The sequence below is a fragment of the Rana temporaria genome, chromosome 9 (genome assembly GCF_905171775.1).
Source record: "Rana temporaria chromosome 9, aRanTem1.1, whole genome shotgun sequence".
NCBI classification, from domain to species: Eukaryota; Metazoa; Chordata; class Amphibia; order Anura; family Ranidae; genus Rana; species Rana temporaria.
The window spans coordinates 81,782,763-81,799,319 of record NC_053497.1 but is presented as its reverse complement, the minus strand read 5'-3'; the positions used below and the strand labels follow the sequence as shown (position 1 = coordinate 81,799,319).

At 44.3% G+C, this 16,557-nt stretch overlaps 1 protein-coding gene across 1 annotated transcript in view; it reads right to left on the bottom strand.

Moving 5' to 3' along the window:
- The window catches only part of MAMLD1 (mastermind like domain containing 1), a 258,956-nt gene extending 243,830 nt beyond the window's left edge, over window positions 1–15,126 (bottom strand). Inside the window, exon 1 of the mRNA XM_040323798.1 lies at window positions 14,790–15,126. Within this exon, the coding sequence (XP_040179732.1) occupies window positions 14,790–14,843 (54 nt within the window). The 5' untranslated portion in view covers window positions 14,844–15,126. The remainder of the gene's footprint in view (window positions 1–14,789) is intronic.
- Between the last annotated feature and the right edge of the window lie 1,431 nt (window positions 15,127–16,557).

Genomic DNA, 16,557 nt, shown 5'->3' with positions numbered 1-16,557 from the left:
GCGCTTTTGTGAATCGACGTACGCAAAAAAAAAAAAATTGACGCGGGAACGACGGCCATACCTAACATTGGCTGCACCTCATAGAAGCAGGGGTAACTATACGCCGGGAAAACCCTTACGTAAACGGCGGAAAGTGACTGCGTCAGGCCCGCGTACGTTTGTGAATTGGCCTATCTCGCTGATTTACATATTCTCTGCGTAAATCAGCGAGAACGCCCCCAGCGGCCATTTTAAAATTGCAGTTAAGATCCGACGGTGTAACACAGTTACACCTGTCGGATCTTAGGGCTAGCTATGCGTAACTGATTCTATGAATCAGTCGTATAGATACACAGTCGTATCTCAGAGTTTTTGGTCGGTCGTATCAGGAGATACACCGTCGTATCTCTATGTGAATCTGGCCACTAATATATATATGTATATATATATATATATATCTTTCTCTGACCTGATAAAAATCTCACTGGTTGCTAAGGATTGTCACTTTTTTAGACCCCGTTGTCTCTTTCATAGACTTTTATGCCGCCTACACACAATCGTTTTTCGGCATTTAGAAAAACAAAGTTTTTTCCAACTTCATCATTAAAACGACGTTGCCCACACACCATCGTTTAAAAAAAATGCTCTAGCAAAGCGTGGTGACGTACAACGCGTACGACGGCACTATAAAGGGGAAGTTCCATGCGGATGACGCCACCCTTGGGGCTGCTTTAGCTGATTCCGTGTTAGTAAAAGACGATTCACGCTTTTCTGTCTGTTACAGCGTGATGATTGTGCTTACTCCATTATGAATGGTAATTTTACTAGAACGAGCGCTCCATTCTCATAACTTGCTTCTGAGCATGTGCGGGTTTTTAACGTCGTTTTAGCCCACACACGATCATTTTTTACAGCCCGAAAAACGACCTTGTCTAAAACGTCGTTAAAAAATGCAGCATGCTCTGAGAAAAAAAAAAATGTCGTTTTTCAGAAGCCGAAAAATGATGTGAAGCCCACAAACAATCTATTTAAATTAATTTTTTTTTAAACTACTTTTTTCCATGCCGAAAAATGATCGTGTGTACGCAGCATTAGAAGTAACCCAGTTGTTTCCTAAATATGCAAAACTAGCTACATGAATACAATTTGGGTACCAATGATTACCTATACACACCCTTGAGCACCTTTATGAGGTTCCCTAGGGGTGTTAAAAACCAGAACAAACCCAGGACTTCTGGTGAAATCAAGAGATGGTCTGCTTCCAACATCTTCTTATTGGGCCAAGCAGGCTGGCAGTGATGGGCCATAGGAAAGCACAGGTTTAGCATGCATAACCAGTTTTGGTATATTTTGGCAAATGACAAAAATATTTTAAATATGTCTTAGCTCAGTGGCATAAACCCTGTACTCAGGGCCCACTAACAGGCCAGGTTTTATGTATTACCTTGGGAGATGCAGACTAGAATACTGCAATCACTGAGCAAGCAAATGATATCACCTGTCATGTATTTCAGCTATCTTGCAAACCTGGCCTGTTAGTGGGCCCTGAGGACAGGGTTGATGACCACCGTCTTAGCTGATAAACATTATCCTTCACACGCTGCTGTACTTAGAATTTCTTTAGTGCAATACGCATCATTTTGCTGCAAGTTCCACTTTGTATTACATCATATAAAATAAGTCTTGTTATATGATATGATTTTATGTGCATCTAGTCCACAATTGTAGAAATGAGCAAAATGTGGTAATATGCAATTTAATCCATTATACAATTTTTAATTACACTTTGCCCACTGGGGTAAAATCAATAGTCCGAGACATCTGCAACAGGCTCTGTATATATGGCCCCCCCATCAAGTGACCTGAAAGCTCAATGTAGGTCTTCCTTTTCTTTTAACATCTGCTGCATTATAACTTTGTTACAAGTCTGACACCAAGCAGAGGTGGCCAAATTTACAGCTAGCATTGAAACATTTAACATTATTTTTTTAAACACTTTGGGTGATATTATATTATATATAGTATGGCTGACTGCCAACTGTTATACTGTACAACAACTCACAAGAGGACAAAGCTTTATACCATCTGCTCTATACCACACCACTGCCACAGACAAAAACGACCTCAAATACATATTTGTAAGAAGTAAAATGAGGTGGTAGATAAAAAAAATTGTCATTAAAACATTTAGAACGCAATAAGGCACAATGGCTCCGGTAAGGCTGCTCTAAACAAAAACAGGGTGTCCTAAAAGCAGGGAGGCCAGATTTAGAGATTTAGCACAAAGTCCAATGACAGCACCAAAAAGTAGGTCTGGGTCCAAATGCTTTTAGATCTATTGATCTTTATTACATCTGATTCGTTATGCAGTCCTCCAATCCTTCCATCAAACTCAAGCCTTGAAGTAGGGGGAGATCTTTGAGCCCTCAAAACGCATTAACTGTAAAGTGTTTTCTTCTTTCGGACATTCTGTTTGATGCTCTCATTGGATTTTGTGCATATTAAATATACATTTGACATTAATATTTGACCTAAATGTGTACTGCTCTATTATTGCAATTGTTATTTTAGTAGCTTAGGAACTAAGTAGAAGAAAGTAACATTAGTTCCCAAGTAGAAGAAACCCTAAACCCCTTTTTTTTTCAGATGTGTAATTTAGCTTTAGCAGCACATGGGCTACCAGTGAACTGTGTCTTGTCAACCATACAACATTAAGAAGAGGCAGAATAGATTGCGCCTAAGTGCCAGTTCACACTGGGGCAACACGACTTCCAGCACGACTTTACGAGACGACTTCAGCGCGACTTGGAGCGACTTACAACACGACTTCAAGTTGCCTCCAGGACAGGCGACTTTGCCTGTGGCCAATCAAACAATAATCAGCTCTGTGGGAGGAAGGGGTTTGCCTGAGAAAACTATTTTCTCTTCCTGTAAAGTTGCTTCAGTTAAGACAGTGATCCGACTTTGGAGGCAACATCTATTGAAATCAATGGGTACAAGTTGCCTTGAAGTAGTACAGGAACCATTTCTGAAGTCGGAGCGACTTCAGTAGTGTACATTAAGGGCTAGATTCTCAAAAGAGATACGTCGGCGTATCTCCAGATACGCCGTCGTATCTCTGAGTCTGGCCGGTCGTATCCATGCGCCTGATTCTTAGAATCAGTTACGCATAGATTTCTATTAGATCCGACCGGTGTAAGTCTCCTGCATATTTACGCTGGCCGCTAGGGGCGTGTACGCTGATTTACGCGTTGAAATTTGCAAATCAGCTAGATACGCAAATTCACGAACGTACGCCCGGCCGACGCAGTACAGATACGCCATTTACATTAGGCTTTTCCCGGCCTAAAGTTACCCCTGCTTTATGGTGGCGTAAGTGCAGCATACCAATGTTAAGTATGGCCGTTGTCCCCGCGACAAAATTTGAAAATTTGACGTCGTTTGCGTAACTCGTCCGTGAATGGGGCTTGACGTAATTTACGTTCACGGCAAAACCAATACGTCCTTAGGAGCAATGCACACTGGGAGATTTCCACAGACGGCGCACGCGCACCGTTCGTGAAAAACGTCAATCACATCGGGTCACAGAACATTTACATAAAACACGCCCCTCGGTTCCAAATTTGAATTAGGCGGGCCTACGCCGGCCTATTTATGCTACGCCGCAGCAACTTACGGAGCAAGTGCTTTGAGAATACAGCACTTGCCCGTCTAAGTTGCGGAGGCGTAACGTAAATAGGTTTCGTTACGCCCGCACAAAGTTACACCAAACTACGAGAATCTGGCCCTAAGACGGCTCTCATTTACTTCAATGGAAGTCGTTGCGCGACTTGGGGGCGACACAAGTCGGATCCCAAGTTGCTGTAGTGTGAACCAGCACTTAAACTAGCAATGCTCCAGATAGTCCTCAAAACACATTTTCCCCTTTTGTTTTTACATCCATATCTGTAGCCATATTAGCTAGTTGGGTCAGTCAGAGGCCAGGCATTCAGTTCACCAGAAGTGTGAATATCTCCTTGATGGGAAACATTCCTTTGATCCCTAGAACCACTCTTCACCAGGTGCTCCTAGCATTTTCACCACTTACAAGGCTATAGCAAGTTGTCATTTCATCATTGATCACTAACATGCAGCAACAGCTTGCATACAGATGTATGTATATTGTTTGAATGATAATTAAATCTTTCAATCTCATTAGAATTCTGAAGCCTCCTCATAATTATAGTGTCAGTGAATAAAAATATACATATAACAACATGCAGATATATTCAAACCCATATGCAGTAACAGAAACTCTTTAACAGTCAAACTGTATAGGATAATCACCCCTTAGGTATATGTGCTCACAAACTATCACCAGAACTGTAATTAAAATAAAAAGCTTGATTCATTTTTGCATGCTTGATTTTTGAAGAAAACATTCTACGTGATGATTATTTCCTACTCACATTGTACCAATTCATATATACAAAATTATCTATCTATCTATCTATCCATCTTTCCATCTACAGATCATAAAATATGCTGCACACAAGAGAAACGCAAGTCGGAAGTTGCGTTATTTACTGTTGCTTTCTCTGTTCTACTTCATTTTGTTAGCACATGACTCTGTTAACCTGATCTGAAAAGGGATCTAGTGTGCAGGGAATGAAGGAAACGCCATAAAGAAGGACCACATCTTGACAAAGTTGAACCTCTTGACCTAGTCTGCATTCCCTATGTAATTACTGTAGCTGCAACTTCCAAAAAAGTGCCCACTGAACATATGCTAGCATGGAGAAAGAGGTTCTTCTATAGAGGCGATTTCCACAAAAATGGAAAATTACCATCATCCTTAGCCTTAAAAGAATAAAACTGTCCAAGTCTTCTTCAAACTTTCTGCAGGAATTTTATCTAATGCCCAGTACACACGATCGGAGTTTCCGTCGGAAAAAACTCAGACGGGTTTTTCCGACGGAATTCCGTTCAAGCTGTCTTGTTTACACACGGACACACCAAATTCCAACCGTCAAAAATGTGGTGACGTACAACACTATGAGGAGCCTAGAAAAATGAAGTTCAATGCTTCCGAGCATGCGTCGAATTGTTTCTGAGCATGCATGTTTTTTTCTCCGTCGAAGTTCCATACAGACGAACGGAATTTCCAATATAAATTTTTCCCGCCGAAAAAAAAAGAGAATATGTTCTCTTTCTAACTCCGTCGGAATTTCCGATGGGGCGTACACACGGTCGGAATTTCCGTCTGACTTTTTCCATGGGTAATTCGGATCATGTGTACGAGGCATTATAGAAGCTTCATCAGCAACAGCTGCATGGATGTACTTGTCACTACATCTCATAGGACAATAGAAATGGTGACCATGGGCTAGATTCATATAGCCCACCGTAAGTTTGTGCGGGCGTAGCGTATCTCAGATACGCTACGCCGCCATAACTTAGTGAGGCTGGGGCTGGATTCACAAAGGACCTGCGCCCTAAGTTACGACGGCGTAGTGTAAATCTGCCGGCATAAACGCGCCAAATTCAAATTGAGAAGAGGTGGGCGTGTTTTATGTAAATAAAACATGATCCCACATAAATGACGTCTCCAACGAACGGCGCATGCGCCATCCGTGAACGTATCCCAGTGTGCATGCTCCTAATCACGTCGCAAATAGTCAATGCTTTCGACGTGAACGTAATTTACGCAAAGCCCTATTCGCGAAACGACTTACGCAAACGACGCAAAATTCGACGCTGTCCCGACGTCCATACCTAACATTGGCTATGCCTCATATAGCAGGAGTAACGTTACGCCGGAAAAAGCCTAACGCAAACAACGTAAAAAAATTCGCCGGGCGTACGTACGTTTCTGAATCGGCGTATCCAGCTCATTTGCATATTCTACGCTGAAATCGACAGAAGCGCCACCCAGCGGCCAGCGTAAATATGCACCCTAAGATACGACGGCGTAGGAGACTTACGCCGCTCTTATCTTAGCCTAATTTAAGCGTATCTGGTTTCCAGAATACGCTTAAATTTACGACGGCGTAGATTCAGAGTTACGACGGCGTATCCACTGATACGCCGGCGTAACTCTCTATGAATCTAGCCCTATGTTTTCTAGCAAAGAGGGTGAATCTCTAATAGACAGCAACTATTTTTATTTGTGTAAGCCCCTTTATATTTCCATGCTGGTGCCTTGCAGAAGGCAGGCCAGGCAGTCTTTGGGCTACAGCCGATTTACTAGAAACCAGAAGCAACACCTTACTGAAGCATGATGTACAGAAATGAGCATTCCATCTTTCCACTAAAGTTACATTACTGGTCATTAGAAGCTAGTGGGACTGCAGCCCAGACCATAATAACAATGAAAATAGTCACAGATAAAATTGGCTCACCCGTCTTAACTTCCTTTACTGTGTGCTTTGCAATAATAGCTTATTAAAACAAGAAATGGCTGTGTGATACAGTGTCAGGAGGTTATCTGCAATAAAGGGAGGAAAAAACAATCTATTTTATTTCCATGACGGCCAGCCTATTTTCCATGGGAGTGTAAATAAGAACTGGCCGTGTTTCCCATTTACAGACAAGAGGGATTAGCTGCAGGATGCCACCCTAACAAAAGCAGAGCAGGTGATCCAAGGACCTGGCACCACTGCACATGGAGTGGGAGGGGAAAGCGGGTACACGGCTACACATAGAAAACTCATTTGACCCTTCTCAACAAACTCTAGAGGTCACTGAACAAGCACTTTGGCAAATGACACATTAAAACTATATTTATTATCAGTTCTCTAATCACTAATCTAACATTATTTTTTCCCTTGATATGTCATAATGACTTTGGAAATTTTATTTAAGATAATACTCTCGGCCTGGTCTTGGCAAACTGCAGCACCCACACTGTCCTCCAAGTAACACCAACATTCGAATGCCACTTGAACACCTCAGTATCCAATGATATGCCGGGTAGCGCGGTTCGAAAACAGATGGAAATTTTTTAGCACAGCTGTCTGGCAGTGTACAATTTATTTCACTCTCCTGTCTTTCTGGTTATGGAGCTACATTCAACAAATGTGATGTCATTTAAAGGGAATCTGTGGCCAACAAAATAGTCCTTGGACAAGCTGAAGTTCACAGATTAGATAATGTTGACATGTTCCTGCTGAGTCTATCAATCTCTAGGTTTGTTTTAATGCAATGCTAAATCAACAGTGGGCGCAGCCATGATGAATTATCTGCAATGTCCAGGCAGCGATCACTGCTACAGACAACATTTAGCTTTAAAAAAAAAAAAAAAAAAAATAGATATCCTTATTGCATATTTAGTCATGAGAATACCTAAAGGTATGCATCTGTGGGTCAGCACGGCAGCCAGGCCATTAGCTTTCATCAGAACTGGTAGGCTTACCTTGAAAAGAAGTATATTTTCTTCCTTTTATTTGGCATTACTTATTTGCAGTTTGACACTTCCTCTTGAGACTCCTAGCTTCTGAGTGTACATAACAGTGTCAACATTTTCCTTTATTAAAATTAGCTTTGTGATGGTTTCATATGGTCTTCATGACCATATGAAACTATCACAAAGCTAATTTTAATAAAAGGAAAATGTTGACACTGTTATGTACACTCAGAAGCTGGGAGTCTCAAGAGGAAGTGTCAAACTCCAAGAAGCTGATACATATAAATCTAGAACTGAAATGCCACACCACAGTACTAGAGTCTAGGGCTGTGCAAAAAAACTTTTATAAAAAAAAGCTGACACCGCGCCGGTCCTGAGGAGCTGCGGGCAGGAGTTTTTAGGCGAGGCCGCGGTTTTGGCCTAGTCCGCGAGGCCGGACGCCATTTTTTGCCCAGCTCTACTAGAGTCAAACAAAATTGGTTAATTCCATACATAGATTGTGTATAAAATTAGTAATACAAGTTTTGGTGGTGTCACTAAATAATAACCCTAGGTAATTGTGCAAATCCTTTGTGGTACAGAAGCTGCCAACTTAACAACTTTATATTAGCATCCTCCACAGTCATACCAACATCAAACCGGAGGATGACATCATTCAACCAAACTTCAGGGTGCCAACGCCTCTAGCCCAGTTTTTTAAGCAGCTGTTATTTTCAATCAATATTTCATCCCTGACTGAAGAGTCAAACTTAAAGGAGTCATAAAGGAAAACATTTTTTTGCCTAAAATTAATGTCTGCAAGGTAGACAGACAGAATAGTGTAATGATTCTGTAAAAAACGAGTAAATACCTATTAAATTCCTTCATTCCTTCATCTATATAACCTCCGGAGTTCTAGTTTCTGTTCTCTCATTCACTTCCTGGTTTGCGGTGCTCGTTCATGTAAGAACTACATTTCCCAGTATGCATTGCGGCACACCCAGTAATTCACACCCCCTTGAAGTCTCTAACACGTAGAGAGCGTCCTGCCGCACAGATGTAGTTCCCAGGAGGGGGTGAGCACGTCACTGACCACCGCAGTAAAGCCTCCCTTCACGGTGGTCAGTAACAATCAGACAAGCAGGAAGTGAACAGAACAGTGAAACTACTGCAGAAATACACAGATGATGTAGAAACTGAAAAAATAATCTGATCGTCGATGACAAAAAAAAAAAAAAAAAATGTACTTTTCAGGCGTAATGCCAAGTTTGTTATGTGTAAGCGTTATCTGCGTTGTCACCATCAGAGTAAATCCAGATTCTAATTTGTAAAGTAACAATTTGGACTCAATAGATTAATATCCTGCGCCGATCGAACAGGTAGGCTTGAATTTATAGACTTGTTTCATGTAAAAACAATAAGCTGAGCTCCCAGGAACTGTGCCTTTCACTCATCACTGTTTGATGTAGCTAGTTGTTACACTTCACTGGAGAAAGACGGCTTGCTGCAGCATTGAATGAAGATGTTTAATCTTAAACAGAACATATTACTCCATCCTTTGTACAGAGAGAGGGAAACGCTTATTAATACTGCATCACAACCTGCTGTCGTGTGAGGGTATAATGTACACAATGGATTGACATGAACTGCCACTGACTTCTAAAGGACAGTCAACAAGGGAATCATGGGTTTAACGCTTCGTCTGCTGGAGGCTCCCATCAAGCTCTATGAATTTCAAGCACCATTATCCACTCTGAGTCTCGGCCAATGCAGGGGTTAACCAGCGAGTGGGTGGGGGGGGGGGGTGAAGGGTGGAGGGGGGGGGGGGCAAAGAAACCAGTTTTAAAAAACATGAGCCAGCACCAATCTCCCACACTGTGTCTGAGAGGCTCAGAGGGAGTTTTCCTTGCACTTCTGCTGGCCAGTGCAATGTGGTGCAGGAGCAACCGTCCTTAACCTCTCCAGTGCCAGGTGCAAGAGTGCCACCAGGGACCAACCTGTGCGCATTGCTCCACCCAAGAGGATATCCCGCGTGTAATAATTGTCAAGTAAAAACGTCCAGAACACAAGTAGGAACTGTCATTTCTCACACACTAGAATATACAATACAGAATATACAATACAGTACAGCATTTTACTGAGATATGTGCAAAGATCAAATCAGCGCACCATAACAAGCAACGCCGGACATACACCATACAATTTGATTTCACAATCTCCTCTAGATTTACCAAAACTATGACAAACGCAAACAATCCATTCCAATAGTATATAATCAGGCAGACCCTTTCACTACATAGTTGATGGAAGATCTAAAGCGGGATACACACTATTAGCCAGATTCAGGTAGACGTGCCTAACGTTAGGCAGGCGTAGCGTATCACATATACGATACGCCGCCGTAAGTTAGAGAGGCAAGTGCTGTTTTCACAAAGCACTTGCATTCTAAGTTATGGCGGCGTAACGTAAAATGTCCCAGCGTAAGAGCGCCTAATTCAAATTGTGAAGAGGTGGGCGTGTTTTATGTAAATAAAGCATGACCCCCATGTAAATGACGTTTTTAACGAACGGCGCATGCGCTGTCCGTGGACGTAACCCAGTGCGCATGCTCCAAATTACGCCGCAAAGACTCATTGCTTTCGACGTGTACGTAAATTACGGCCAGCCCCATTCACGGACGACTTACGCAAACGACGTAAAAATTGAAAAATTTGACACGGTTCCGACGTCCATACTTAACATAGGATACGCCTCATATAGCAGGGGTAACTTTACGCCGGAAAAAGCCTAACGTAAACGACGTAAAGAAATGCGCCGGGCGGATGTACGTTTCTGAATCGGCGTATCTACCCAATTTGCATATTCCTCGCGTAAATCGACGAAAGCGCCACCTAGCGGCCAGCGTAAATATGCAATTAAGATACGACGGCCTAAGAGACTTACGCCAGTCGGATCTTATCCAAATTCTGGCGTATCTTGTATTCTGAATACAGAAAAAAGATACGCCGGAGCAAACTAGAAGTTACGCGGCATATCAATAGAAACGCCAGCGTAACTTCTTTATGAATCTACCCCTATACAATTTTCTTTTGATTTTTTTTTCATAAGATTTACCAAAACCATATACAGTAAAACCTAGGTTTGCAGGCATAATTCATTCCAGAAACATGCTTGTAATCCAAAGCACTTGTATATCAACACATTTTTCTTACAGGGTATAAAAGAGAAGAGAGGCGCCTCTAAAGCCGCGTACACACGATCGGTTTGTCCGATGGGCTTTTTTCATCTGAGAAACCGATCGTGTGTGGGCCCCATCGGTCTTTATTCCCATTGGTGTAAAAAAAAAAAAATAGAACATGTTTTAAATTTCTCCTATGGATCGGAAGGAAATTCCGATCGTCTGTATGGAACTCCATCAAAGGCATGCTCAGAATCAAGTCGACGCATGCTCGGAAGCATTAAACTTTATTTTTCTCGGCTCCTCGTAGTGTTTTACGTCACCGCGTTTTGGCACGGTCAGAATTTCGTCTGATAGTGTGTATGCAAGACTGATGAAAGTCAGCTTTAATCGAATTTCCGACGAAAAAAAATCCATCGGATTTTATTCCATCAGAAATCCGATCGTGTGTACGCGGCATAAGTGTAGCAATAAGTTGCTAAATGTTGTACCTTCATTAAATGTAACCATGTTGCTACACTTAGAGGCTCCTCTCCTTTTTTATACTCAGTTGTGACATGATGCTACTCTTATATCAAGACATCGCTTGTATATCAAGGCAAAAACTATTACAAAAATGTGCTTGTCTTGCAAAACGCTCTCAAACCAAGTTACTCTCAAACCAAGGTTTTACTGTAATATAAGATCAAACCTAAACACTTTCAATTTGTATGCAATCAGGCCGGCCCACACGCCACATGGTAAATCTGAAGGGAATCGAACAACAAAAGTTGCATAGTGTGTATCCAGCTTAAACCGGAACTTCAGTCATTTCTTCATCTTTCCATCCATTAAATCTTCTGCCCTTGTTGTTTGGATAGTAAACCTTTTTTTTTCTTCCAGTAAGTACCTTATACAGCCCACTTCCTGTTTCTTGTCTTATGACATCACACTCAGCTCTCTCTCTCACTCTCGATAGTTTGCCAGGAAGGGAGTCATAAGAGGAACAATGAGAGCTGCAGAGCTGGAGGTGTGCCTGTGTAAATCCAGGAAGTGAACAGGCAGCAGCTTCACCCGCCCACAGTTAAAATGGCTGCAGCCAGACTAAGTGGAGGGAGATTTCTGCAGCATATTTGGCAAGTACAGATTTACAGTAGATATAAAATAAGATGCAAAGTGGTTGGAGCGAAGCTTCAGAATGGCAAAGATGTTTTTATTACAAATTATGTGAGCAGACTGCCGTTGCTCTTTAGGGCTGGCCAGACACTATACAATCGGATTATGCAATCTGCTTTACTGTAATAAAACGATGTAATACGAGGACAAACCTAAATAAGCCATTCAAATTGTATCCAATCAGGCAGGCCCCTGCGTTAAATAATTGATGGTAGATCTAAAGCAATTTGTACAGTCAGGATATCTAATGCATTGGTATCTTGAAGGAGATTGTACAATTGCATTGCATAGTGTATGATCAACTTTAAATCTACCATCAACTACAGAGGAGCTTGGGCATCCTCCCAATGTATGTCTACCTGAACTCTGAACTTACACTCTTTGTAATACTCCAATAAGCTGAAAGTCGGGTCATTCCCGCCCCACAACCCGCCTCTAGGTTATACGAGACGTGGGGCAGGCATGACCTGGCCTGATGCCCACTGGAGTAAAAAAAAAGTGTGCAAGTTCTAATAGGTTAGAGATTGGAGTTCAGAGGTCACCCGAGCCCATCTCATGGCAGATTGAAGGCTGACCATACACTATACCAGTGATGGCGAACCTTGGCACCCCAGACGTTGTGGAACTACATTTCCCATGATGCTCATGCACTCTTCAGTGTAACTGAGCATCATGGGAAATGTAGTTCCAAAACATCTGGGGTGCCAAGGTTCCCCATCACTGGACTATACAACCTGATTGTACAATCACCTCTATAGATATACCCGTGCAAAGGCCTGCCGAAATAGCTACAATTTGAATGGATTGTTCAGGTTTGTGTTCATATTACATCGTTTTGGTAAATTTAAAGGAGATTGTATAATGGATGATGTAATATAAAGATTGGTGAAACCTAAACAACCCATTCAAATTGTATCCTTGCACTCTATAGTGAGTGATCTAAAGGAAAAGCGTACAGTGTATGGCCATCTATAAGAAGATTGTACAATCAGATTGTACAGTGTGTGGTCAGCCTTAAGAAGATTGTATATAGTGTGGTCAGCCTTAAGAAGATTGTATATAGTGTGGTCAGCCTTAAGAAGATTGTATATAGTGTGGTCAGCCTTAAGAAGATTGTATAGGAATTGTCATCTGCCAATAATGCCACTAGGTGAATGTATGGAGAGATCTACCAAAGTCGTCTGATTGCACCTTGAAATCCAAAGATATTGGTGGATCTGAGCCGCTGACGAGTGTCGCTATCCAGAACATGATTACATTATAAAACGAGAGTGGTCGCACTGTCTGATCAGCTCTTAATGACCCCCCCTTTTCATGTATGGTTACCTTAATAGCTCAGCACACAGACACACATTCCCCCCCTGCTGGACACAGCTCTGCCAGCAAGAACAGCTCCAGCTTTGCCACTCACTGACAATACAAGCCTGCCAGGCAGGTGTCACTTTACCAAAGATGATGAGGGGGGGGCTCCATTTATCAAGTGTTTAGCTTACAAATGATGACAATACATTGCTGCGGAAGGGATCACCTGGTAAATCACCAACCGCCTACAATCAATGGAATATAAAAAAAGGGAATAGGCACAAGAAGTGGGCAGCATATGACACCAAGAATAAAGAAGTCATGCCCATGTCAGGAATGACACGTCTCTGCACTGCAGTTACCAGCCTGCTGCTCTGTTCATTGCCAGTGACACCCAGGTGACCTCTGACCTGCACAGAACAGCAACAAATGAAGTAATTCTGGTTATTACTGGCTAATGGGAGCCGGGAGATTAATAGGCTGCATGCAACACTCCCAACCCATTCAATCTGTGTGATCGCAGAGCTCGGAATGACACTCAGGACTCCTCTACAGCATTACAACCATGCTGGGGGGCTCCTTTCCTGCATTACAAACATTTCCATGCTGGGGGGGTGTAGGGGCTCCTTTCCTGTATTTTAACCATTCCCATGCTGGGGGGCTCCTTTCCTGTATTTTAACCATTTCCATGCTGGGGGGGGGGGGGCTCCTTTCCTGCATTTTAACCATTTCCATGCCAGAGGGGGCAAAGGGGCTACTGTACAGCATTTTAACCATTTCCATGCTGGAGGGGGCAAAGGGGCTCCTTTCCGGCATTTTAACCATTTCCATTCTGGAGGGGGCTCCTTTCCAGCATTACAACCATTCCCATGCCAGAGGGGCAAAGGGGCACCTCTACAGCATTTTAACCATTTCCATGCTAGAGGGGGCTCTTTTCCAGCATTACAACCATTCCCATGCCAGAGGGGCAAAGGGGCACTTTTACAGCATTTTAACCATTTCCATGCTGGAGGGGGCTCATTTCCAGCATTACAACCATTCCCATGCCAGAGGGGCAAAGGGGCTCCTCTACAGCATTTTAACCATTTCCATGCTGGAGGGGGCTCATTTCCAGCATTACAACCATCCCCATGGCAAAGGGACTCCTTTCCAGCATTACAACCATAACCATGCCAGAGGGGGCAAAGGGGCTCCTTTCCAGCATTTTAACCATTTCCATGCTGGAGGGGGCTCCTTTCCAGCATTTTAACAATTCAAGGTGCCAGAGGGGGCAAACAGGCTCCTATCCAGCATTTTAACCATCCCCATGCTGGAGGGGGGCGAAGCACCCACACATTGCCCATTACTTAACCCAAGGTGTCACCCACTAAACACACAGCCCCGATGATTAGGCACAGGGATATTGCAGCTTTTCTAGGCAGAGTTTATTGGCAGATTTAATCCTATTAGTCCCTGGGCAGTCAGCATTAATCTAGGAGAAATCACCCAGCCCAGAACATTAGAGAGGAGAGGAGAGCCAGCCTCTGCCATCAGCTCGGAACTGTCCACACAGCATCTTCCTTCTCATCATTTCACCATCAGTCATCTTTTTGTTTGTTTGTTTTCTTTGACAATGTATCATTTTAGAGAAACTAGAGTCCCTGAGCATGGCGGGCGGGCAGGAGAGTGTTTACAGGGCATGATGATGTTTATCAATAAGCACACTTTGTGGGTGAAGACATGCAGGGCAAGTGCCACTTCGGGGGAGGGGGTCCAGCTGGCACTGGGCATCAATAGACACAAGCAGACTTTAGCGATCCCTAGGTTACTTACTGGTATATAAGGCTCCATGCGTGGTGCTTCTATGCGCTGGGAAACCAGCAGCATTTTGGACGGGAGATCCACCAGATATTACATCCACTTTGGTGTATTGGTAAAAGCCCCGGGGTAAGAAACCAGAAGAAGAGGAAGGAGGAGGAGGAGGAGAGGAGGCTGTACGGCGGCTCAGGAGGAGCACACAGTGTGCTGCTCGGGCTATCAATGTATATCAATGTATTTCCTATTAGACTCCAGACAAAAGCATCCCAGTGTAGCAGTTCTCTAACGATTCACCCAGCGCCTGTCTCAGACTGCTCACTACATTTCCATCAGCCCACTGTTCCTCACTTCAGGGCGGAGTCTCCGGCCTACACATCACTGATAGGACATTTACAAGTGCTGTGTCACCGAGGGGGGCGGGGCCTGATCGCAGTCACTTCATCTTAAAGGGGAAGCGTCCCTTTCTGCCTCCCGACAATTACATGACAGTGTGGGGAGGACTCAGGGATCGCTTGTCCTCAGCTGGGTGACAAATGTCATGTTCTCATCTCCTCCCACACACCGATCATGGGGCACATACATCGATCATGGGGCACACACCGATCATGGGGCGCACACACCGATCATGGGGCACACACACCGATCATGGGGCGCACACACACCGATCATGGGGCACACACACACCGATCATGGGGCACAAACACACACCGATCATGGGGCGCACACACCGATCATGGGGCACACACACCGATCATGGGGCACACACACCGATCATGGGGCACACACACCGATCATGGGGCACACACACACCGATCATGGGGCACACACACCGATCATGGGGCACACACACCGATCATGGGGCACACACACCGATCATGGGGCACACACACACACACACCGATCATGGGGCGCACACACCGATCATGGGGCACACACACCGATCATGGGGCACACACACACCGATTATGGGGCACACACACCGATCATGGGGCACACACACCGATCATGGAGCACACCGATCATGGGGCGCACACACCGATCATGGGGTACACACATCAATCATGGGGAACACACACCGATCATGGGGCACACACACACACACCGATCATGGGGCACACACCGATCATGGGGCACACACACCGATCATGGGGCACATACTCACTGATCATGGGGCACACACACCGATCATGGGATACACACATCAATCATGGGGCACACATACCGATCATGGGGCACATACATCGATCATGGGGCACACATACCGATCATGGGGCACACATACCGATCATGGGGCACACACACCGATCATGGGGCACACACACACCGATCATGGGGCACACACATCGATCATGGGGCACACACATCGATCATGGGGCACACACATCGATCATGGGGCACACATACCGATCATGGGGCACGCATACCGATCATGGGGCACACACACCGATCATGGGGCACACACCGATCATGGGGCACACACACACCGATTATGGGGCACATACATCGATCATGGGGCACACATACCGATCATGGGGCACACACACACCGATCATGGGGCACACACATCGATCATGGGGCACACACACCGATCATGGGGCACACACACCCCGATCATGGGGCACACACACACCGATCATGGGGCACACACATCGATCATGGGGCACACACATCGATCATGGGGCACACACACACCGATCATGGGGCACACACACACCGATCATGGGGCACATACATACTGATCATGAGGCACACACACCGATCATGGGGCACACACACCGATCAT